The sequence below is a fragment of the Nasonia vitripennis genome (assembly GCF_009193385.2).
Source record: "Nasonia vitripennis strain AsymCx chromosome 2 unlocalized genomic scaffold, Nvit_psr_1.1 chr2_random0002, whole genome shotgun sequence".
NCBI lineage: Eukaryota > Metazoa > Arthropoda > Insecta > Hymenoptera > Pteromalidae > Nasonia > Nasonia vitripennis.
Window position 1 is genome coordinate 2002887 of NW_022279608.1, and position 26289 is coordinate 2029175.

The 26289-nt window shown below is 42.5% G+C and overlaps 1 protein-coding gene across 16 annotated transcripts in view; it reads left to right on the plus strand.

Moving 5' to 3' along the window:
• LOC100680429 (protein unc-79 homolog) overlaps positions 1 to 26289 on the plus strand; it is a 2400004-nt gene that overhangs the window by 1329517 nt on the left and 1044198 nt on the right. For all 16 annotated transcript variants that reach the window (XR_004345182.1, XR_004345183.1, XR_004345184.1 and 13 more), the window contains one exon: positions 25314 to 25455. Coding sequence is in view for 13 of the 16 variants with exons in the window: in XM_031923950.1 (XP_031779810.1) it covers positions 25314 to 25455 (142 nt within the window). In the remaining 3 variants the exon portion in view is untranslated. The remainder of the gene's footprint in view (positions 1 to 25313; positions 25456 to 26289) is intronic.

Here is a 26289-nt window from a genome sequence, read left to right on the forward strand (position 1 = left end):
TATTTTGATCATTGAGCAAACTCGATCGATCGATTCTCATTCGTTTTTTCATTTTTTTACTGCTGTTTTGATCCAAAATGTGATTGGATGGTTGCTGTAGTGGGCTTTCACTTTTCATCTTAACAAGTTTCTCAAGTGGTGTGATGACTGGTTTTAGAGTATCACCGATGACTTTTTCAAAATCATCTTTCTCCTGTTTTAATAAAGTGTATTTTTTTGTAATAGCCTCACGAGCTCGCAAGAGCTCACTAAGAACATTCTTCTCTTTCTCGAAGTCTGACATGCTGAGGTGGCGATGTCTACAACTGAACTGTAAGTTTGAAACTCATAATTCCTTTTTTATTGCAAAACAGTCAAATCCTTTTCTGTATCTACCCTCATTCATCGGCCTATCTTTGTCAATAACGATGAATCCATATCTATCATTCTTCCAACATTCAGAACAAAGATTCCGAAATTCGTTGAAAGTTAAATCGGTATTCACATGATCTTCATAGATATGTTTAAGATTTACATCATCTTGTCGATAAATTACTAACAAATTGACATTATCTCTAATGAGATGTTTTCATATATGAGAATAAGATTGACATAGATAGAAGCTATCTACACTCTTATGTCTCCCCATACAGAAGAATGCTCTGACGTTATCCTGCTTCTCACATGCCACATCATCAAAAATCATTATTGAATTTGGAAGGGCTTCATCTTGGGATACTACAGATTCATGCTCACTGAACGGAAGATATGATACTCCTTCAATCGGATCCAAGGCATTTTTGAGAAATTGATACTTTGGCTGATTCAAGGATTTAGAGTATACATACAAATTCTCAAACCTAAGACCATTGGGGTGTGTAATTAAAGCCAATAAACTATTTATTTTTCTACAGTTTGATGGACCACAGAATACTGCTCGTATACTATCTGGTAGTAATTCCCCATGACGCTTCTTTCTCTTCTCTTTTCCAAAATCAAAATTCGTGACAGGGAGTTTGATGTTCTGCTCGGTAAAATCCATGTTTACTCAACAGAGTCAAATATAACATTGAGCTCTCGAAATATAAACGGTCGTTTTATACCATGAACGTCAGTTGTGAATCAACACTCGAAGAGAGATGATCATACGCAAATCTCAGAAACAGCCGAAAGGCTATGGATTGCTAGATAAAGTTATCAATAACTTACCTGTTGAAATGCATCTTCCTGGATATCAATACTGCGGTCCCGGAACTAAATTGAAAAAGCGAATGAAAAGAGGAGGTCCTGGTATTAATCCGCTTGATCAGGCTTGTAAAAAACACGACATAGCTTACTCCGATAAAAACGGAGATCGTAAAGCTGCTGACAAGATGCTTGCTGAGGAAGCTATGCAACGTGTCAGAGCTAAGGATTCTAGTCTTGGCGAAAAAGCTTTTGCTTTTGCTGTTAGCAATGCTATGAAATTAAAAGGAAAAACTGGAATGGGACTGAAATTTAATAAGTTAGTGACTGCAGCTAAAAAATCAATGTCAACAAGTAAAAGTTCTCGCAAGGTTATTCAATCAGCCTTGAAGGGTGCACGTCAAGCTGTTAAAAGTGTAGGTGGAAAGAAAAAAGTTATCGTTCCACGTGTTCTGCCGCTTCCATCAAAAATTGGTGGAGTTCTTCCTTTTCTCATTCCATTGTTCGCAGGACTAAGTGCAACCGGTGCTCTAGCAGGAGGCGCTGCTGGAATAGCTAAAGCAGTTAATGATGCTAAAGCTGCGCAGAAAAATCATGAAGAAAGTAAGAGGCATAATAAGACCATGAAAGCTATTGCTTTAGGCAAAGGTCTTCATCTTAAGCCCTATAAAACTGGAATGGGATTATTTATGAAACCTCATATCGGTCGTGGTCATCAAGTCAGTAGAAAAAATAAAAACTTCGATTTAACTTTGCCAAATCGTGCACTGACTGATTACGATCTAAAAAAATATGCTCATATGATGAAAATCTCAGATTTCAGAGGTGTTTTCATGAGAAATAATCTATCACCCGATGGTCCATGGCATAATGAAACAGCAGTGGTAAACTTGGACGACTTTCAAAATAGAGGCACTCGCTGGGTTTGCTATCGCAAACGTGGTCCTGAAGTGATTTATTTTGATAGTTTTGGCGATCTTAAACCTCCTAAAGATCTCATGTTGTATTTTCCAGCAATTAAAAAACTTATCACCATCGGATTGTTTGAACCAGATAATACCAAAATTTACAGGCCTTCCTTTCCTTGATATTTTTGCTAAAAAATCCAGCTTAGGAATCATGGAAAATCAGCATAACAAGTCTTAGTCTGTTGAGTAGAGGTGAACTGCGGCGGTCCCTGCACGGGGACGTGCCGGTCGAGCACTCAGGCGAAGCCCATTGTGCTGTGCCTCCTGTATAATTAGTAATTACTTTATAAACCCTTGTTCATAACTTCGGCAACTCGGCAAATTGATGCAAAGCTTTTTGCCCTTAGCTTCCAACATGGGAACCGCCCACACCCTCTGTCTTGTCCCTGCAAAAGCTGGGCATTCACACAGAAGGTAAGAGGTGGTCTCCTCTTCGTACTTACACCACCTGCAGCTTCCGGAGTCCCTTAGTCCCAGGTTCCACGGGTGTTATCCTACCCTCCAATGTCCCGTCAATCTGCCAACCTTAACCTATTCCTGCTCGCGCTGCTGCCCATCAAGGCCCTAGCCTCTCTTAGCCCATTGGCATTGATCCATTCGTCGCTCAATTGCAAGTTGAGCCAGTCTTAAATTCTTTTATTAACCTCGCAGGTGGGGACAGCGACTGTGCACTATCTAGCTCGAATGCCGTCCGCGGCTCTACTTGCTAGCCTGTCCGCCTTTTCGTTACCCACTATGCCGGAGTGTGCTGGTACCCACACCCGTCTCACCGCGTTATGTTCTGTCAGTGATTCCAGCGCCTGTCTGCAGCTTAGTACCTCTTTTGAGGAGATACTGATACTGTCTAGCGCCATAAGAGCTGCCCTGCTATCCGAGCAGAAGCTTACAGTTCTTTGCTCTGTCCAACAGCCATTTAGCAGCTTCTGTAATGGCCCTGATTTCTGCCTGGAAAACCGTAGCATGGTGGTCGAGCGAATACACAAATTCTTGTGTGTCCCCCTTTTTCCAGGCACCTGCTCCTACACCGTTCTCATTTTTTGAGCCATCGGTAAACCACACCACACTGTTTTCGAGGAGTTCGTGTAAACCCGTCTTTTATTCTTCCCTTTCTGGGATTACGATCAAAAACGGCTTAGAGAAATACATTCTATCCGACATTCTGTCGCAATCTTTTTCCTCCATTAGCGGTATTACTTGTTCTAGAAGTGCCACATCCTTGAAATCCAAACAGTTCATTAATTCTGCTATTCTACAGAACGTCCTGCACGCATTTGCCCTTATTACCTTGCCTAGTGGAGAGAGTTCCAACAGTCTTTCTATGGCGACCGTAGGTGTCGTTTGCATGGATCCCGTGATTCCTCCCATAACCAATCTTTGCACCTTGTCTAGTGCCCCTGTGTAAGTTTTCAACTCACATTTGTGGCCCTATATTAGTGCCCCATGAGTAAGTCTTGGTTTTATGATTGCATCATATAGCTATCTCACTATATCCGGTTCTAGATCCTAGGTATTGCCAAAAGCCCTCCTGCAGGCCTAGAAAGTGCCTATCGCTTTCTCGCATTTATCTTTGATATATTTTCTCCAGTTAAGTCTGTCGTCGAGCGTGACTCTCAGGTATTTGACCTCCTTTACCAATTTCAGGGAAACTCCATGGAGTTGAAGCCCTTCCATCAGTTTGGTTTTATACCTGTTCGTACACAGCATGACCCTGACTTTGTTGGGGTAAACCCCCAGTTTTACTTTATTACACTGTTTCTCCACCAGGCCCAGTGTGAACTGCATTAGACCTGCCAGCACGTCCTCGTCGTCCCCCCTAATCAGGATGACGATGTTGTCTGCATATGCTTGTGCGTTTATATCAGCCTCGTTCAGAATGCAGAGCAAGCTGTCCAGGCACCATAGTATCGGTGACAGCACCCCTCCTTGTGGGCATCCATTTCTCACCACTCCTTTGCAAGAGTACGCTCCCCAGGCAGCCACTATCGTCCTGATCCTCAGCATAACACTGATCCACCTAGCGACAGTTGCTGGTATTGCGTGCTCCTTTATACCTGCTGAAATCGCCTAACTGGTCGTGTAATTGTTGTCATCTTCATACCCTTTTGAATGAAGCGAATCGCGTCCACCAACGCTGTATCCACTGACTTTCCTATCTGGTAGGCATGCTGCTTACTGTGCAGCGGCGCTTCGACTAGTGATGACACTTTGATATATCTGTTAACCAGCCTTCTCGGAGTTTTAAGTAAAAACGAGGTCATGCCGATCGGCCTGAAATTCCTTGCGACCGCGTGATGTGTCTTACCTGGTTTGGGCAGGAAAGCCCAATTTTCCCCATTCCTTCGGCACATAATCTAGTGCCAGACAGGCTCTGTACAATTTCTCCAAGGCTGGGACTAATACGTCTATGCCCTGTTGCAGCAGAGCCTGGGAAAATGCCGTCCGGACCTCCACCGTGTAGAGCTTAAACATCCCTATGCCCCGCATCATCCTTGCCTTGTCTGTTACCCGTTTTGCCAGTCTCCAGTCTTCTCCGCATGCCATCTGCTGAACGGCCTTTGGCCTCGCTCCTTTCCTAAAGTCTGGAAAGTGGGTTTCCATCAAGCCCTTTAGGGCCTCCTGTCCATTCTTTGCCCAGTCCTCCGTTACTAATCTAATCGATTCCGTCAGTGGCTTCTTCGGGTGTTAAAGGACACTGCACGGCCTGGCCGTGTCTAATACCGCGCTTCGGCTTTTGCAGTATCTTTTCTGACCCTTCATCCCGGACTTTAGATCTCCTTCTTATATTCTTTTTGCTCCGCTCTATACGCTCATTTGTCCTTATTTCTCTTCGTGTGCTTGGACCAGTTGTTTAGCCGCCTTACTTTCTTCCTGCGTTTCTCCAGTAACTTATTTCACCAGGGAGCGCCCTTCGATTGCCTCTTTAGCCTAAGTTCACAATTGTTCTTGTAAGAACTTATTATTATGTCCCTTAGAATCCTGCTACAGTAATCGATGTCCTCTGCTGTCCCGTATGTGACAGGGAAGCTACCGATCTCAGCCTTAAGTTCCTCTCTGTATCCTACTCAGTTTATTTTCCTAGGGTTCCTTATGAGCTGACCGAGTGTACTTTGTCCGCCAATAAGTCTGAACACGATGTGTTGGTGGTCCGACATAGAGACTTCTTTTAACACTCTCCAGTCCATAACCTCGGACCACACGTTCCTGGAGGCCAGGGTGATATCTATGACCTCCTCCCTAACGGCGTTTCGCAAAGTGGGTCTGCTGCCCGTATTGAGAAAGTCCATGTTCATTGTTGCTAATAACTCCAATACACTTTCTCCTCTAGGATTGCAGTCTGTGCTGCCCCAACATGTATGGCATACGTTCACGTCACAACTCATTATATGCTTGGTGCCTTCGGCTTCGCATTCTCTAATTAATGCGACCATTTCTTCTGGTGGGCACTCTTTCTCATAAAGAAAGTATGCTGCTGCAATCATAATGACTTTCAGTTCACCTTCGGTACCCTTGTAGCTTACCTTAGCTGTACATCCCTTGAGCAGTGCTTTGGCACCGTCTCTATCTAAAGCCCCTCTACACAATAAGACACGTTCTAGCCGAGACGGGCTGCCGCTGATCAGTGTACCTATTACGTTTACGTCTGCGATTTTGCCGTTGTAAATCCAAGGTTCTTTAATTAGGCAAATACCTGTACGCACCCCTGGTATACGTCTAGCCAGAACGGCCAAGGTGCTCTGGCAATGGTGCAGATTGATCCACGTGAATTATATGCTGGTGTCCGGTACAGATCTAGCACCATTCATGTTGCTCACACTGTTGCGTTGCCCCCTATCAGCTATCTTGTTCGAGAGCACCGCTACCCGCATCTATCTTGCGCTTACCGTATTAAGTCCGGGATCGACCTCCATGACCTCTACTCCCGTCTGTTCCGGCTCTTCCTTCGCCTTTTTTTTTAAACGAAACGACATGCGCCCTGCCGCCTCCACAGAAAGGTCTGAAGTCAAGAGTGCCTCAACCCCAGTCCAGACCCAACACGCTGATAGATCTTTTCATCACAAACAATCCAGAATTAGTCACAAATCACAAAAAGTCAGAAGCCCCATCTATAGCAGGACACGACCTCACAGAAATCGGCTACAAGCTATCTAAACCACCTCCGCAGAAAAAGGAGATTAAATTCCGCTGTCTATAGCGCGTCAATACTGCAGCTTTAACAGCGAAGCTCCGCGCCAAACTCTCACCCCTGGCCCCAGCGCCTCAAGCGGCGAATATCTTCCTTATCAACCACTTTACAACCGATGTCAGGAGTAACGCTAAGAACATGTCCAGCTGACGCAAACCGGCTTCAGGCCCAGCTAACGAGTGCGCTCATCTCCGCTTACGATTCGGTGGCGCCACTCCGAGCTATCTCTCTAACGTCTAAGAGAAAGCCGTGGATCACTCCAGGTATTTAAGCGCTTATGAAAAAACGTGACGCGGTTTACGAGATCGCCAAGGACTCAGGATTGGACAAAGATGTATAAGATTTAGAGCTATACGAGCCCAAGTCTGCGAAGCGCTTGATACAGCAAAAAACCATTTATTGAGAGGAAACTGGCAAAAGCTAAAGACGAGAAGGCCCTTTGGGACCGTCTGAACCTCTTACGAGTCAAGCCTGCGCAGTCACCCTTACCGCTGCGTTACTTCAACGCTGATGCACTAAACATGCATTACGCAGCCACGGTAAACCGCTCCCTGCCCCTAACCAAAGATGATTTCCAGCTTTCTTGTGACCGGCCCCTAAGACATGCCCTGAAGGGCACCTTCGACTTTAGGCCAGTAGCAGAGGCAGAAGTACGGGAAGCTGTCCTCGACGCCTCGTCAAAATCATCCGGCGTTGACGACATTACAGCTGCAATGCTTAAATCAACACTGCCAGAGCTCCTTGGCCCCCTTACGGACCTATGCATCGCCAGCCTTAATAACGCGACTTTTTCATCGGCCCAAAAAAAAGTGCTTATCATGCCACCGGTGAAAACTAAACAAATAGCCTCCTCGACGGGCACAAGTCCCATTACCCAGCTCCCAGAATCGTCCAAAGTCTTACAGAGGCTAGTTCATGCCCAACTCTCGGGATTCCTTGAGCTCACAATCTCCTGAACAGCCGTCAAGCGGGATTCAGGCGTGGGCACCGTACTCAAACCGTCCTTTTAGGTTTTCTTGATGACGTCCGCAGCGCGATAGATGAGAGAATGCTCACGGTCCTTGTCCTATTTGATTTTTCGTAGGCATTTGACTGTATACCTCATACGGAACTTCTTGAAAAACTACAAGCCTTAAATGTTGATGACAGGGCACTTCGCTGGATTTTAGCGTCCTGTCTGACCAAGGCAGTTATCGACGAGGGTGGTTCAATCTCAGAATAGCTAAGGGCGGCCTCCGGGGTATCCCAAGGCAGCGTCCTAGGCCCACTTCTTTTCGCAATCTACATTAACGACCTGCCAAATGTGCTCAAGTTTCCCAGGCACATGATCTTCGTGGATGACATTCAGATCTACTATCACTGTTTTCCATGTAGACTGGAGCAGACCCTGTCGGTTGTCCAAGCGGATGCCCAGACTATATCCGACTGGGCTATTTAAAACTGATTATCATTAAATCTCGCCAAATGCAAGATCATGATCCTTGGGAGCCAATCTTACGTCACTAGAATCGATACCAACAATCTCCAGAAAATAACAGTCAACAACGTGCCCCTCGACTTCGTCGCTAAAGCGTGCAACCTTGAAGTATGGATTACGCCGAGTCTGGATTGGAAACTGCACTTAAAACTCGTGCGGACTAAAGCCTTTTAGTCTCTCTTTACTTGCTCAAGTTCTATAGGCACTCGCTCTCAAGGGATCTGAGAAAATCACTAGTAGAAAGCTTTGTTTTTCCTCGGTTTGACTATGCCTGTGCGGTTCATCACAACGTTGATGCTACCCGTAACCTGGGGGACTCTTATCGCTGACTCGTCTTGCAGCTCGCGTTGCAGACGTATGCGTCTGTGACATTAGATAACGTTGCCGTATAATCTGCCGCGGCAGCTGTTGTCGTGCTATGAGGAAGTACGTGCGACTGCGCTAGCTTTGTTTGGTTGTTGCGCTTTGTTAAGCGCCTGCCGTTTCGACTCTCAGGCTGCTGCTCAGCTGCGCGTTCACTGCACTTTTGACATTAGAACTGATCTGACTGGCCTTTTGGCTTTTTTTCACTTTCCTTCTTGTCTTTTTTAAGTAAGCATTTTTAGAAATTGTTTTCTTTTAAGATCGATCTTCTTGTCACTCGAAGACTCACTCGAATTATTGTCGGCCATTGTTTGTGAGCACATGTATCGTCTGTCTCCTTTCGGCAGTCTGTAGGTAATGACGCTGAGCTAGCGCCGACACGTGTTGCTGCAGAGGGCCACTCGGTGGGGGGAGAGGGGGCTCGTCGGCCGATACAGAGTTGCCGGTTTTCTTAAGTTTTTCTTCTTCGTGCTTTTTTTGCTCGTGTACTCTCTAAGTTCTTTTGCGTGACACGAGCTGCTTAAAAATTTTTTTCGTTGGTGTCTTGCAGTTTATATACATCTTCTCCTTTCCGTTCGCTAATTACAAATGGACCTATATATGACTTTGCTAATTTTGCATTATTGTCTTTTTGTGCTGACAACAGAATTTTATTTTTCTTCCTGACTAACTAGCCTATTTCAAAAATATGCTCGCGCTTGATTTTGTTATAATCGCTTTCTTGCGCATTTTTCTTTTTTTCGATTTTAATTTGCGCGTTATCGTGGACATATTTCAGTTTCTGCATTCTCTCAGACTATACATTTACTTTGTTTTTGTGATAAAAAATGGTCTTATCATTTTTGTTATTAGACGAACAATTACTACTTGATGCTTCGTCGCTCATCGAATTATTATTTGTTGCGTTTAACCGTTTTCGTGTCTGGTAGTCTCCGGCTATAAGTTCACTTCATCCCCAAAACTACCCCTCTTTAGGGGTTAAGTAAATCGAAAGTTGACCAGAAGTAAAACGAATGTAGACAAGACGTAGACCGAAAGTGAACCAGAATTGAACCGGAAGTAATCGGAAAAAATACAAAATATCCTGGGAGTGACCAAAAATAACCGGCATTGAACCTGAAATATACCGAAAATGAACAAGAAGTGACCAGAATGATACATTTACTGAAGTACTCCTAAGGGGTAATTTGGAAATAAATTAATGAATAATCCATTTTCGAAAATATACATTTGAAAAAATATTTAACGCAGATACAGTTCACACTTCAACGTTAATGTGACAGTTCCATTTTAATAAGTATGGGCTTTATAAAAAAACAAATCAATTATCTATTGATCTATTATCTGTGTATTTTATAATATCTTATATTTTGATCTATTATCAATAAAGTATTATAAAATACTATACGTTTTAATCAAATTTTTGTTAAAATGAAGTTTCTTTTTTGCTATTTTAATTTGATGAATATACAATGTCATTGTTATACTCATCCATCAGTATGATTCTTTCAAAATTATAAATACAATTATTAGTTGTTTTAACAGCTAAACTTATCAAGAGGCGCGGTATCGCCCCGATAGCAAGTATACGTTTTGATACAATGTGCCGTTGGGAAGCAGCGCGACCCTATTATACTTTGAATTTGCTAAATAACCTAAATGCGTTTTATTGTCTCGAATGATTTCTTGTCTGATATGTCTTAGATGCTTATGTTTGGGTAATGTATCTTAAAGATTTTAATGAAAACTTTCTTATGATCATAAGCATTATTATGAAGAATATGTGAGAGACAAGGATTTGATTTTCTAGGCTAGATGTTGATTGTGACTATATGCTGCTGAAAGAGGCTCACGCGGCTGCAGCGTGCATCCGGACTCGTGTAACGGTGTAAACATAAAACACAGCCTTAAACAGTCCGGTGTATCGGAGCTTGTCGGTGTACGGGTATGAAGACTTGCTATATAATTGAACTCTTTTAAATCAGTCCGTGTGCGGGGTTATACGTTTGCTGAAAACCCCTCGTGCTTTTGATAGTGTACCGCTCAATAAGAATTATAATGTGTCTAATAAGTGCCGAGAGCGCCAGCCAGGACGCGATGCAAGCTCACGCGTAAGTATAACATACACGACGTGTGCATGTTTGGTACAGAGTAAACACAGTAGCGTACTCTATATCAACTGGGAACGTCTCGGAACCTTTGGCTCACATCAATGGACTGAAAATTGAACACTGGTCAATCGCTCCAGGATATGCTGACTGCGACGTGAGAACGCAATATACAGAGGCAGAGGAAACAGCTCTTTCATAAGTAAGATCACGATTGTTCTGTTTTTTTTTTCGCATGCTCATACGCTATTGTTTTACCGAAATGAGCCAAGGACTACAATATTTTCCTCTTGATCTTCCGCAGCTTAGAAACAAGTTCGAGACGGAATGCGACTGTGTTAACGATCTCACCGAGTTCGGGGACGAGAAGAGCCACTAGAACGCTAGGAAAATGGACACATTGAAAAATCACACCGACATACTGGATTGCGATATCAAGAACGAGACTAATAGTGTGATCAACGGCCCCTTTGTACAAGCTCGTCTTCAACTTTATGAGTTCTGACTGCTCAAGCTTGACGATGACCCTAGCGATTGCAAACACGACCTCTACGGCTGAAGATGGTTGTTCGACTCGTACCAGAGCCTTTCTAAGCGGTAACTATATACTCTTCCTCCGAGACCTTATACGTTTGTTTCTCCAGAATAAGCCAACAATGAACGACAAGATTTTTCTCTGTTACAACTCTTTCAACCTTAACATTAGTAGCTGCGACGCCAACTTGATCAGGCCTCTGCACATATCATCGGTACAGCAGAATTTGCCATGACTAGGGAGCGCAGCAACGACAATCGCGGAGCCGCTTTGACGTTCAGCAGGCGTCACTTTGCTCTCAAAACTAAGCTGAAGAAGTCCGCGTGTCCGTGCTCGAGCAAGAGCTGCAGCAGCTACTGGGCGGCGCGTCAGACAATCGATGGAGATCGGTAGTGCTGGAAGCCTGAGCAGCCTCAAGCTTCGCGTACCCGTGACACCTAACGAAAGCCCATACTACGCTGTTGCTGCTTGCCAAATATACAGCAACAATATTTAACTACTTAGTCTCACTAGAACCGCGGTAAATAACCGCGTTGCAGTAGCATTCTCTCGACAGGTCGTTTGCGTCGAAGCTATTTCTTTAGAAGTTTGGTTAAACTTAATAAACGGGTGTGAAATCGGTTTGAAAAAAATCTTTTACATGGTAAAATGTTGGCAACTATAAGTTATGGCTCCATCCTCACAAATTTAATGTATCTTTGTATTATAATTCTTATTTATTTTTAAAAATGTACGAAATTCTTAAAAGAATTGTCAAATGTTTATATCTGACAAAAGTTTCTCCACATATTCTCAGCTAGTGAATGTAGTGAAATCAGTTTTAAAACGGTCAAGCATTAAAGATCAGCAGGTAAGCTAGAATCAATCATAACTAATAGTCATGAAAAAAAGATAGTTGCACTTTTCGAAATTATTATTTTAACTCACAATTGCCGTCCCGTCATCTTATGGTTTATCGATGAAACACTCAAATTATTGGTTTTGAGGTGTGCCTAAATCTACGCTATATACGTTAGTAAATGTAGTTAAATCAGTTTTGAAAAGGTCAAGCATTAAAGATCTGCAGGTGAGCTAGAATCAATCATAACTAATAGTTATGAAAAATAAGATTTAATCAAATGTTTTTTGCATTTTACTTATATTAAATGGAACATTGTATAGGCAAATATTAAATACAATAGCAACTGTAAAAGCTATATCAAAAACACCGCAATCATAATAATTAGTCTGATACTGTGCGTGTTAAAAAGATATGCGTAAATTATCTTTATTTGGAAACAGCCTATCAATAAAACTTTTATGATTATCATCAATACATTTTTTTGTTAATACTATAAAAAATTCGTATTACATTGTCTTTATACCACAAACAAATTCAGTGTCTGTTTGTAATTCAACAAGAAAAAGTATTGAAATATATTATTTAAGATTGCATATCAATAATCGAGTAAAATTTTAAAATGTTGTTAAATGCAACTATATGATTAACATTTAATTAACTTTCAGAATTAGAATAATTTTTTATTCCTTTTAAAATAAGTACATCTGTGATATCATAAATGTATCATGAGTTGTCGTAAAAAATTACAATTCGAAAAGAATTAAACAATCTCCAAAACGAAAATGTCGAATTGATATATTTGGAAATATAAAATAACAAGACTTTAGAATATCTTTGTTTTAAATTAAGAATTTTAAATTTATTTTTTTAACTGTCATAGTTTTTTAATATTTTCAGTTTCAAAAATTTACCTTCCATTATAAATCTTATATCCATCATAATTATTTTTGAAAAGCCACTGTAGTAGGCTGTGATCTGTTATTACGGTAAAAGTACTCATTTCGATGTACGGTCGCAATTTTTCTATCCTAAATTTTCCCGCTAAGCCCTCGCGTTCGGTAATGCTATAATTTAATTCATTTTTTCGTAATGCTCTGCTCACGTATGCAAATTCTTTTTTCTCACTATTAACTATTAGAGTAATTACGCTTCCTTAGCCTGTATTTGATGCGTCGCAATGCTGTATAAACTCGGCATCGGGATCTGGTCTGTGTAAAAGAGGAGCTTTGCTAAGAATTCTCTTGATTATTTCGAATGCTTTATCGTGCTCTCCTTTCCACACGAATTTGACGTCCTTTCAGGTTAGTTTAGTAAGTGAGTATGCTATTGATGCGAAATTTTTAATGATTTTTTTATACTACGAAGCCATTCCGAGAAATCTGAGCAGCTAAACGCGTGTACTGTCAGAGTCCGCGGCCCGGTACCATAAACGCCGTAATTTCTTTAGACGCTTCCGTCAATCGTATTAGGTGATACGCGTTGCATAAGTCGATCGTGGTGATATATTTTGCGCGTTTTGATTTATTTAAAACTAAGGTTAATTCCTGATCTCCAAAGCCAGCCTTACGCCAACATCACACGACTCGCTTTATCTCTGTGTACATACAGAATAAAGAGAAGAACGAGACAAGCGACGACGATTTGTGGAGCCATGCGCTTACGACCCCACAAATCCGAGGGATAACCACAAAACACCGTGACACTATCCCGACCGTTCCTGTGCGCACAAAGAGCGGTCGGAATCGTTGTTACGCGACGCATTAGGATCGGCGTAACCGTGCGCACACGACTTCACCGTCCCGAATGAATTCCTAACCTCGAAATTCGCCACCGAACCGTAATACCGCCGTCGAACCGATACACTGATGCCGCACCCGCCGAATCATTATTGTAACGAAATCGCGTAGATATTCTTATAATTTATCAACCGCGTTAGTTTAAACAATTTTACTTGTAAAGGCAAAGTATTTTTATCGAGACGCATAATTGATTTCTGTTTTAGCCGGAATTTAACAACTGATTCCAAATTCTATTGTTTAACTTTGTAACACGGCAAAATTTCGCCGTGTAACAACGACGTTCGACGTGGTCGGGGTAGAGTGTCTCAAGGCTACCTGTGTGAATAAGAGAGTGAACGTGTCTTAGTGCGTCGTTTATTTTTTGAGTGAAGGACGAGAGAGGAGCAGTGCAAATGCAAGGAGACGACGAGCACCGTTGGCACAGCAGCAGCGACCTTTCACCTCGACAGGGCGTTCAAGTCGGCCCGCGCACCGTAAGAAAGACAATGCAGGTGGCGGAGCCCTTCGTGAGGTCTACCTACGTGATCGTCTGATGCAGCAGGGCCAGCGTGATGGCTGCTCGCCCGCACGAACGCCAGGAACAAAAACTACAGCGTCTCGCGTTCGTAGTGACAGATGCCGCCCGAGTCAAGGGCCCTGACGACGGGGCATGGGGAGTCACTACGGGTTCCGCAGTCCAGAGTTATCTTGGTTGTCTGCGGGTAAAAGGCTGTCTATGTGCTACGAGAATTCGAATTTCGCAGCTATGTGTTTCGACATCGTGTCCGCGGGGCTATCTGCGCGCACGCGCGACCGCGCGACTCGGCAACGGCGCGTGAACCGATAATGCTGCGAGCGAGCGGGCCGTCGGGCCGCGACGTGTTGACCAATCAGCGCGGTACGGCGGCTAGGGAGAGCAGAGTGGCGGCCGCGAGCTGCGAGCGCTCAAGCTGGCACTCGCCTGCCCCGACTGCTCCCGAAGGATTCAAGGTCAGTGAATCATTTTCCGCTTTCTCCGGTCGTATTCGTCTTGCAAGTGAACGGCAGTTCCACGTTCGATTGCGCGAACGAAAAGGTTATCTCGCGTATGCGTTAGTTACCTCCGGATCGCTGTCTTTATCTCTTTATTTCTTTGTATTGTGTTCCGTCGAATAAAGGATTATCTCGTCTTAACGGGTTATATTCTTGAGTAATAAGCGAAGTGTAGGATTAAGGAGTTTTACGATTATGATGGAAGTGTAAATTTATTGTGTGAAAACGTAGGTTAATACTTGGCGCCGACACCTGGACGCACGAGGCGTAAGGTGGTCGGGCAATTCTAGGATAAGTCGTTCGGCGTTCGCGGAATTCGTGTGCGACGTAATCGTGTGAGTGAGTGAGAGGCGAAAATTGCGAGCAAGTGTGTGTGATCTGGTTGCTTCTTGAGCCCTGAGACGCGCGCAAGTCACGCGAGATATCTTTCGTGTACGGGTATTTGCTGGTCGGAGTTGCCTTTGTTCACGGGTTATCTTAGCTAGTTGAACGAGTCGATTGTAAATTGTAAGAATTTACTAAGAATATATAGTTCCGTCTGATAAACCGCGTCTCTATTATTCCGAACCGCCCTCTCTCCTTACCGTTTTCCGGGACTGCAGCTAGCCGAGCAAACCACGTGCATAAAAACCCTCGCGCCGGGAAACAAAGAGTCGCGAGACTCTGGCGCTCACGAGGAGTGCCTGGCACCATTGGGTCATTTGCCAAGCCTCGGGCAAGGGACAGCACTATAACTGGGGTAGCACGAAAACTCCAAGTTACAAACTGGCGCCCTTTAACGTGTGGATTGATAGAAAAGAATATTGTGATCGGTAAATACGCTGTCTCGAGACAAAGGAAACAACCAGTGTGAGTGAAATTGAAAGAGCGTGTATGAAAATAAATTGCGTAAAGTTAAAAATTGTAGAGTATTTGGCTGGATATCTAAAATAATTTTGTAGCGACACGAACTTCTGGCTTACCAACTTAAAAATATATCTACTAGTTAACTATTAAAAAACTAATATTTCGCCCGAATATCTATTGCTAGCTACAAAAAATCTATTCTCGTATAGATTTCTATAACTATACAAGTTATGAGCTCAAAAAGCTCAAAAAATAATCTTAAAAATACGTGCGCTAGAATAAGATAATTACCAAATACATCGTAGCAAAACGGAAAAAGTTAAAATCTCACGAAGCAGGCAATCTCGACACAACGGGAAATTTCCTACGAAACAAAGTCGAGAAAGGTCGCAACGTGTCGAAAACATATTCTCAGAGGGCGAGTTCAAACGTACCTCGGGCCATAAAGAAAAAAACAAAGAGACACTATTGCCGAGCGGCTCACAAACAGCTGATGACACGTGTGTCCACGCCGGTCGAAGATCAACGCGAACGCACGGGTCGAGTAACGTAAACACTCTTAAAACGAACTTCGGCAATACGTGGAACTGCACACACCGAGATTAGTACGTAAGAGTAGTACAACAGAGGTGAAAAAACAAAGCGGCGACTGTTTACAGTACGCACGACAAACCGGCACATTGATTGCTTGAATTCCTTCGAGGGAACTTTGATACTATTTACATTGAGAGAAGCATAGTTCAACCCGACGAGGAACTCCCACCGTCAGGCGCTGCGCGCGAGTACGACGATCCGCCGCCCCCCTACGAGCTCTCAACGAACGTCCCATTGCTAACATTTAGCGTATTGGGCCCTATAGCGCCGGCGCGAGAGCAACCGTTTCACGCGTCGCGAACATCGAGCCCTATAGAGACCGAACGCGGGCGAGATAGAGAAGAGCAGACCTCTACGGGTACAGTACCATGTTTACCGAGACGCAGCGTATTATTCGGTGACACTATACAATTCTGCATGAATAATCAGCAAAATAATAGCCAAAGAGACTTAGGTTATCTAACATTAACTTCAGATGGCCATGGTTACAACTCGACAAATTTTCAAAACCTGCAGGATAGGCCAATATTAAACCACTCTCATTTCTCGCGAGAATGCGAAGGCCCAAAACGCGCGTTTTGCTATAAATTCGGAAAAATCAAAAAACGGTTTATAAATTGGCCGAAATGTAATCCAACGGAAATATTTTGCAGTAACTGCGGATTAATAGGTTATTTCAGAGTAAATTGTCCAGAATGTACGGAAAACGCAGACTAAAGTCGCAAAATAAGGCCGATGCGGCTTGGAAAACAGAAAAGGCCTCACTGGTCAAATTAAACAAAAATTTGGATATCTACCCGACAAAAATAAACGCAGTCTGCGACAAAAAAAGTTGCGACAAAGACTATCTGTGATATCTTAAATAAAACTCCGGTTATCTTAAATAATCAACGAGAAAACGCGGAAATTCGAGATAACAATTTGCGTTTTCGGATTACCTACAAGACATGGAGACAGTCATAAGCGAAGAACCTGAATTTCTAATAAAAAATTCAAGCTATAAATTAATTAGAGACAATTTAATTCACGAGGATATCTACACGACGAATAAATTATACAGCTTACCTTTAAAATCCCCGAACCTACTTTACTCTACCGTCAGCATAGCAGACAATAAATTTAAAGCTCTGATAGACAGCGGAGCAAGTAAAACGTTCATAGGACCAAAAATACATAAAATAGCAACGAAAAACGCACTATTAGTGAACAAGAACGTAACCGGTAGAGTCACGACACGGCTAGGTTATACAGAAGAGATACGCGAAATTATACACACACCAATTAAATTCCTAGATAGAATACGAGTAATCGAAACACGAGTTCTTGACTGTCTAGATCAAGACTGTATTTTAGGGATAGACGCGTTACACAGTTTCGGCGTAATTGCCGATTTCACTAATTTCACGTACACCTTCGGTTCAAAACCGTTCGATAAATATACCTTCGAAAAACGTTTCGCAAAAACGTCGGAAACGGCGGATGCGTGTTACGGCTTACGTGAACTCAGCCTCTTGGAAGAAAAAATTCTCAAAGAATTTCTAAATAACGAAATACCTGAATCATCCGGAAAACTCGGGAAAACTTCGCCAATAGAAGCCGTTATTGACGTGAATAATCACCCTGCAATTAAACAAAGACCTTATCCAATATTACCGACCATTGAAACAATTTTATTTAACGAAGTTGAAAAAATGCTTCACGAAGACATCATCGAACATTCAAACAGTGATTGATCATCACCGGTACACATGGCGCGTATAGCTAACGGCACGCGCAGATTCTGCCTCGATTTGCGAAAAATTAATGCGATTGTTAAAAAGGATGCCTATCCACTACCGCTAATGGGATAAATATTAGATAAAATCCGAGTTGCGAGATACATTTCTACAATAGATCTCAGCCAGGCTTTCCTACAAATTCCGTTATAAAAGAAAAGCAGAGAAATTACAGCCTTCGCAGTACCGGGAAAAGGACTATTTCACTTTTAACGTTTGCCATATATGTTATCTAATTCACCAGGCATCTTCCAATGCCTAGTAGATTCCTTAATCGGACCCGAATTACAACCTCACGTTTATTCATATCTTGACGATTTAATCATCGTCACAGAAACGTTCGACGAACACCTAAAATGGCTATAGGTTGTCTTCGACAAACTTAAACGCGCTAACCTAACAATTAATAAAGAAAAAAGCAAATTTCGCCTATCCGAAGTGAAATATCTTGGCTATCTAGTAAACAAAAACGCACTTCAAGTCGACAGCGAAAAAGACGTGTCTATACGCGAGTACCCCGTACCTACAACGTTAAAACAAATATGGAAATTCATCGGAATGACATCATGTTACCGCAGATTTATTGAAAATTTCGCGTCATTAATACAGCCAATCTCCAGTCTACTAAAAACGGATGAAAAGTTGGAATGGGGACCAGAACAGCAAACGGCATTCAAAACCATAAAAGAACGTTTAATGACAGCTCCTATATTAATGCGGCCCGATTTTACAAAACCTTTTACCATATAAGTCGACGCAAGCACCGTAGAGCTAGGTAGCGTCTTAAAACAAATCATAAACGATAAAGAACAATTTATCGCGTACGCAAGCCGAACCATAATAGACGCCGAGAAAAATTACACGACCACAGAGTTGGAATGTCTGGGGGTTATCTGATCGATCGAAAAATTTCGAGGTTATATAGAGGGTACACACTTCAGCAGTCTGCAGTGGCTAAAGTCAGTTAAAAACACCCGTAGGTAGGCTAGTTTGTTGGTCGATAACAGCATACGACGTCGTTATTGAACATGAAAAGGGGCCATGCACCACGTACCCGACGCGTTATCGCGCATGTACGAAAACCAACTCGATGAGGTTAACACTCTTAACGACGATAACGATGACTGGTATAAAGGAAGAATCGACGAAGTACGGAAAAATCCTAAGAAATATCATAATTGGCATATTGCCGGGGATATCTTGTATCACAAAACCGAAATACGTCCCTTGATACAATCAAACGTGATCAATCTATCTGGAAGCTCGTAGTAAAATCAAATGACCGAGACCGAGTACTGTTCGAAGCACACAATGACACGCAGAGCGGCCACTTAGGCATTGACAAAACACATGCACGCATAGCAAAATATTATTTTTGGCCAAGCATGTATAAGAATATAGTAAATTACGTTAAGCGATGCGACGTGCGTCAAAAAGTCAAACCCGAGCAATTCGCACTACCGGGAATGCTAGGCCAACGCATTATCGAACACCCTTGGAGCGTTGTAGCAGCCGACATTGTAGGTTCGCTGCCACGTAGCAAAAAGGGAAAACGCTCTCTGTTAGTAATACGGGATTTATTCACCCGATGGATAGAAATCCAACCGTTAAGAGATGCGACCGGAAAATCAATTAAAGACGCTTTACACGATTTAATAATAACTCGCTGGGGAACACCACGAGTGCTCATAACGGACAACGGCACAAAATTCATTAATAAAACTCTAATAGAATACACAAAGCAGCTTAACATCAAACATTCTACCACACTACCCTATCACCCACAAGCTAAACCAGTAGAAAGAGTAAATCGCGTACTAAAAACCATGATCACGGCATTTATCGATCAAGATCACCAAGAATCGGATAACCACATATTAGACTTCCGTTTCGCATTTAATACCTCTAAACATACGTCCACGCAGGTCACTCCAGCCTTCCTAAATTTTGGACGCGAGTTGTTACCGATACACTTCCTGCGCCAAGAAATAGAAAATTCAGATATCATCGAACGAAGTAATGTAGATCAGTGGGCAGAAGGACCCTATAGATTAAGAGTGATTAGAAATTGGGTCGTAGAAAATTCGGAAAACGCGCACAATCGCCAAGCAAACGACTATGACAAAAGTCACCGCAATCTTACTTACAAAGTAGGCGATTCCGTCTTAATGCGTAACCGAGTCTTGTCAGACATGTCAAAAAACTTCGCAGCAAAACTGGCGAAACCGTATAAGGGACCATACACGGTCACAAAAGTTCTTTCACCACTAGTGTACGAGTTCGTTTCGGCAGACAGATAATCTCAAAAATATACATCTTTGACCTGAAACCTTACATGCAAAATACCTGCATCCCTGCATAGACACCTCAGACTACCTATCATCATCATCACAGATAACATTAACTATCACAACATAAGGTTATCTACGAGCACATAACGAAGCTAGAAAAAGAAGTAGATGACATAATCGTGAATTGTCAGTCCATACCAACGAGCATAAAAGGCATCGCAAAACGGGTTTGAAAACTGAAAAATTTGGTGACCCAGTTGGAGGAGAGGCACGAGGAAGGAAATAATAAGAAAGACGCTTACGAACATGGCGTCGAATATTATGAATATTATCATGAGGTACAGGAGAAAGCGAAAAGACGCACACAAGGTCAGCTCATAAGAGATGCTGTACTTACAAGTGCAGAGGCTAAGAGGCCGAAAAGTGGCATACCACCGAGGAAAGCAAGTCAGAAAGAAACAACGAACAGAGAAAAAAAGGATTAACGGTGAGAACCCTATGCCGGGAACCACTTACAGCGCAACACAGCCAGCAGAGAAAAGAAGGCCCAATAAGAGCGAGCAGCCCGAAGGGCTACTAGTGAAGGTGGGACAAAACAAGACGTACGCGCAAGTCCTAGAAAAGCTACGGAAGGACGTAAACCCAGATACCAGTGGAACGACGGTACTGGGAGTTAAATAAACCAGAAGCGGAGACATCTTTCTCAAACTAGAAAGAGGGTGTATTAGGGAGGCTTTTACGGTGGAGGTAGAGAAAGTAGTACAAGGATTGAGAGAAGTCAGAAAGAAAGAACGACAATAGACCCTGAAAATACAAGGCATAGATTCGGAGGCAACAGTTGATGAAGTGAGAACGGCAATAGGAAAGGTACTCGGAAACCAGGACGATAGTAGGAAGGTGACCCTTCTTAAACCCAATATGAGTGGTCTAAGGATGGCCATAGTCATTTTAGCCAAAGGACAGGCCGACGAGTTGCTTAAAATAGGACATGTTGGTGTGGGCCTTGTAAGCTGCAGGATCAGAAAGAGAGTGAAGGCAGTGCGTTACTACAGATGTATAGGCTTTGGACACAGAACGCGATAGATTAAACCTTTGCTTCAAGTGCGGGGGAGCTGATTATCGTCGTGCACAATGCCAGAACAAACCAAGTTGCTTCCTCTCCAAAGAGACTGGCACAAAAGAGAAAGGCTGTGAGCACATAGCTGGATTGGGCAGCTGCAGCGTGTTCAGGCGTGCCCTGGATACTGCGAAAAAAGATCAAAATGAGACTGTTCAAAGGATGTCAAGACGATGCTGCACGAAGAAAACGGCAGGATGACGCAGAATAAAGAAGACAAAGAAGAAGACGAGTTTGATCCTGAACCTCTAATCACCTTGGTGGATGAAGGATGTATGACAATGTCAAACTTCAAAGGAGAAGCCAAAAAAGGCTAGTTAACGGGCCCCACGGAAGTATTCTTCAACGATAGTACCTGTGGGGATTCGGTGTCATAGGGCTACTTGTGCAGAGCTTGCTCTGCCTACGCCACATAAAAAAAACTGTGTACTCTGCAAAGAAGGTAGGTGAAAAGAGTGACCACGCAGCTGGTAGCTATGCATGCCCAGTTTACCGAGCTGAAGTAGAAGCCACCGACAGACGAAAAAAATTAAAATAGTGCAGTTTAATATGAATCACTACGCGACTGCGATGGACCTACTGAACCAGTATGTCCGTGAGACAGGAATCGACATAGCCATCATCTGTGAACAATACAGAGACCTAGACTAACCATTGTGGGATATGAACAGTAGTTGGACAACTGTTAAACCGGATAGTACAGGATGCTGTAGGAAGAAAACTGGTACTGATAGCTGGCAATTTTAACGCCTGTGCAGTAGAGTGTGGCAGCCAAAGCACAAACGAAAAAGGACAAGCACTATTAGAAGCATTCGTCCTTCTTGACTTGGTCTTAGTTAACCAGGGATGTTCTTGCACATTTCAAAGAGGAGATGCAGGATCCATCATAGATCTCACGTTTGTCAGCAGCTGCCTGGTTAGCCTTATTAGATCGTGGATGGTAAGCGATCATTACACAAATAGTGACCATCAAGCGATGATAATGGAGATAAGAATATCAAAGCAGAGATCCAACGAGAGGGCAACGACAAAAAAAGTCGGTTGGAAAACAAAAGATTATGATAAGGAGACATTCCTGCTAGCTCTAAAAGAAATAAAGCTGTTTGGATCTCCGAATGATAAGGTCGAGCAGGTATTAGAAAATATTACCCGAGCCTGCGACGCAACGATGCCAAGGAGGGCTCCCAACAATAGACGACCGCCAGTATACTGGTGGGATAAAGAAATTGACGCGGCCCGCAAAGAGTGTCATTGAACCAGAAGACGGAAACAGAGGGCCCGGAAGAAATACTACAAGACTGGTCGTGGTAGAGAAATAGTAGACGCCCTAAATAAAGAAATGAAGGATGCTAAATGGATACTCAAGAAAAAAATCCAAGAAATTAAATGACGGTGCCTGAAAGAGTTTCAGGACGAGGTTAAGCTAGATCCCTGGGGCGACCGTACCAAGTAGTAATGAAGAAGATGAAGGGAGGTTATATTCCCTCTCCTAAGAGCCCGGAATAGCTGGATCGTATTGTGAGCACACTGTTTCCCCTTCAACTGGGAGTAACAGTTATTCTTAAAACGGAGACAAATGACGAAATCATTTCAACATTCTCCACAGAGGAACTACTGGCTGCATGCAAAAGAATTGAGAACAACAAGGCTCCAGGCCTAAATAGCATACCCAATATCGCATTGAAATAACCTATACAGGCACGCCCTGATGTCTTTGTGGACTTGTACAATTCATGTCTTGAAAAAGGGACGTTTCCTAAGAACTTAAAAAAACCTGGTTTTACTACTAAAAGGAGTTAAGCCACCTGGAGAAGCTGCCTCATACAGATCACTCTGCATGCTGGACACCCTGGGCAAGATTTTAGAGCGCATATTCGGCTTTAGAATGGACCAAGTCATTAAAAAACCACGAGGACTAGCGGAATATCAATACGGCTTCAGGAAAAAACGCTCCACTCTTGATACCGTAAGCTTAGTAGTCGACACCGCTAGAACTGCAATAGAAGGAAAAAGATGAAAAGCAGGATCCAAGAAGTACTGTGCTATTATTACACTGAATGTGATGTTTAAAAATGCGTTTAACTCAGCCAGCTGGGGCAAGATACACAAGGCACTACGAAAAAACAAGTACCTGCATATACAAGAAGGATTATGTCTGACTACCTGAAAGACAGAATTTTGTATCCCCTTTGTATGACACAGAGAGTGGCACTAAAACCTATTAAGTAACCGGAGGGGTCCCGCAAGGGTCAGTTGGCCCATTATTGTGGAACAATATATACGATGGAGTACTTAGGCTAGAGCTACCTAAAGGGGCAACGGTTGTAGGGTTTGCAGATGACATTGCAGTAGTCGTAGTAGCAAAGCAGAAGAAAAAGGTGACGGAAATCGCCTAGGAGGCAGTAGGTATAATCAACGATTGGCTAAAGCAGACTGGACTTAAGTTTACTAGCCATAAAACAGAGGCTATCCTTATATTTAGTATGAAGAAAATAAAGACAATAACGCTGTCAGTGGACGGACACGAAATAGACTCTCAGCCGACGATTAAGTACCTAGAAATCACCGTAGACGCCAGACTAACGTTTAAGCAGCATCTCGAAAGGGCGAGCAATAAGGCAGCAAAAGTCGGTGCTGCACTATCGTGACTAATGCTAAATGTAAGTGGGCCAACGCAGGGTCGAAGGTTACTCCTAGCCAGTGTAACTACATCAATTATGTTATACGGTGCCCCAATATAAGCGGACGCTATGTTGGTGGAGTCTTATGCACGTAAGCTGTCAACAGTTTATAGGACAAGTGCACTGCGGGTCGCTAGTGTCTATCGAACAGTATTAGAAGATGCAGTGTGCGTTATTATAAGTATACCGCTTATTGACCTTCTAGCAACAGAACAAAAGAATATATACGAAGAAAGCCAGCGTAATGACAATACTCAAAAGGGTAAGCCTATCTAGCTACAGATTAGTAGTGAAAATGTCCATCCTCATATATTAGTCTGAAACTGGGTGGTTTGCCTAAGTGTAATTAGTGTATTAGTGTACTTAATGTACTACTAAACATGCGTAGTAGATCTTCCCTATACATTTGTGTCTTACTAGTGGGTCTTCCACTTCAGAGGGTAATGATGGCTTGCGTCCACTAAAGTGACAAATGCGGAGTGGTCGCGTGTCTGTTATTGTTCTTCAATTGTGTATCTCTCCCCCTTTACTAACTCTGGGTCACGAATCTTACGCGATTCCATACTAAATATCCATGGACCGTTTCAGTATAAAACTTATACTTGACATCGGGGCGCAGCCGCGCTTCTTGATAAAATTGGATAAAACAGAAATAAATTAAGGGGATACACCTTAAATTGTCAAAAACTGAAAAATCCAATTTTTTGTTTACACTTTTATACTAATAGATATGCTTCAAACACATATAGTTTCCAGATGAATGTGGGGATTTACAAAAAAATATTATTTGAAAAAATTTTCAGACAATAATCAACAAAAATTGTTTAAACACTTTAAAAAGTAACAAATTTTATGTTAATATCCAGACAACTTCTTTAAATAATATTGTTTTCTAAAACCACAGAAAAATGGAAATTCCGAATTTTGGCCTTCGAAGAAATGTCGTACCTGATAACATGGTACATATAAACATTGTTTTATCTTTTTTACATTATACCTGAATATATTAAATTGTTTAATTCATTTTTAAACCATTTGGAAAAAATATAAATAAAAAATTGGATTTTTCATTTTTTGACAATTTAAGGTGTATCCGACCCCTTGAAAGGTTTTTCCAATTCAAAAAAATAAGGGCTGATAGACCTAATTTGTTTAAAAAATAAGGAGATGGAGATGGTAGATAGCTAGAAAACTTGAAATTTCGATGCTTACATATTTAAAGGTAAAGCGTATTTTTTAAATCATACAGTAACAGATAAAAACATTGAAATTAGCTGAATAACAAAGAAATTAAGAGGTCGAGCGCCTTTTTCACTGAAATAGAATGCTCAGAAAAAAATCACCAAAATTGTATTAGGCTATTTTAAAAGCTTTAGAAATATTTGGGGGATGCAATAAGGAACCTTCAGGGTTGGAAATTTTTGTAAACCTACTCTTTTATATGTACTTTTAGGGAAAAACACTTTAATTAATAAATTATTGCAGTTAAATTTTGAGAGGTCAACCAATTTAGATTTTCTGAAAAGTTACTAATTATAAATATTTATTTATTATTTACAGTATGAATATAAACAACAGCAATGGTTTAATTCACTCCAAATACTCATTAAAATTGTATTGAATACGCTTGAAAGACAATATCATAAGTGCAAACATATTCCACCCACAGTTGTTATGTCAAGTGTTCCATTAAGATCAAGAGGTAAGTTGTTATTCTTATTATTGCTTCTTGTTATTCTATTATTGTTCTCGTTGTGTGATATTTTATTAATGGGTACACATGCTAGGCATATTAATCAAAATCATCTTCACAGCCCGCCCGCTCGCTTGCAGCACTATCGGTTCGCGAGCCGTTGCCGAGTCGCGCGGTCGCGAATGCGTGCAGATAGCCTCGCGGACACGATGTCGAAGTAGATAGACGCGAAATTCGAATTCTCGTAGCACACAGACAGCTTTTCACCCGCAGACAACCAAGATAACTCTTGACTGCGGAACCCGTAGTGACTCCCAATGCCCCGTCGTCAGGGCCCTTGAATCGGGCAACATCTGTCACTACGAACGCGAGACGCTGTAGTTTTTGTTCCTGGCGTTCGTGCGGGCGAGCTGCAATCACGCTCGTCCTGCTGCATCAGACGCAAACGTAGGTAGACCCCACGAAGGGCTCCGCCACCTGCATTGGCTGTCTTACGATGCGCGGGGCCGACTTGAACGCCCTGTTGAGGTGAAAGGTCGCTGCTGCCGCGCCAACGTTGCTCGTCGTCTTCTCGCATCTCTCATTCATGAGTCGGCGACGTGCGTTGTCCTTTTCGTCCGTCGCAGCCACTGCTCCTCTTTTATCATTCACTCAAAAAATAAACGACGCACTTAGACACGTTCACTCTCTCATTCACACAGGTAGCCTTGAAACACTCTACCCCGACCGCGTCGAACGTCGTTGTTACACGGCAAAATGCGTGTGTATATGGGACGTTTCACGTCAACCGGACCATCAGTGCACCCAAAATTTGGGTTAACCTAACAAGACGTTTGAGGTCTA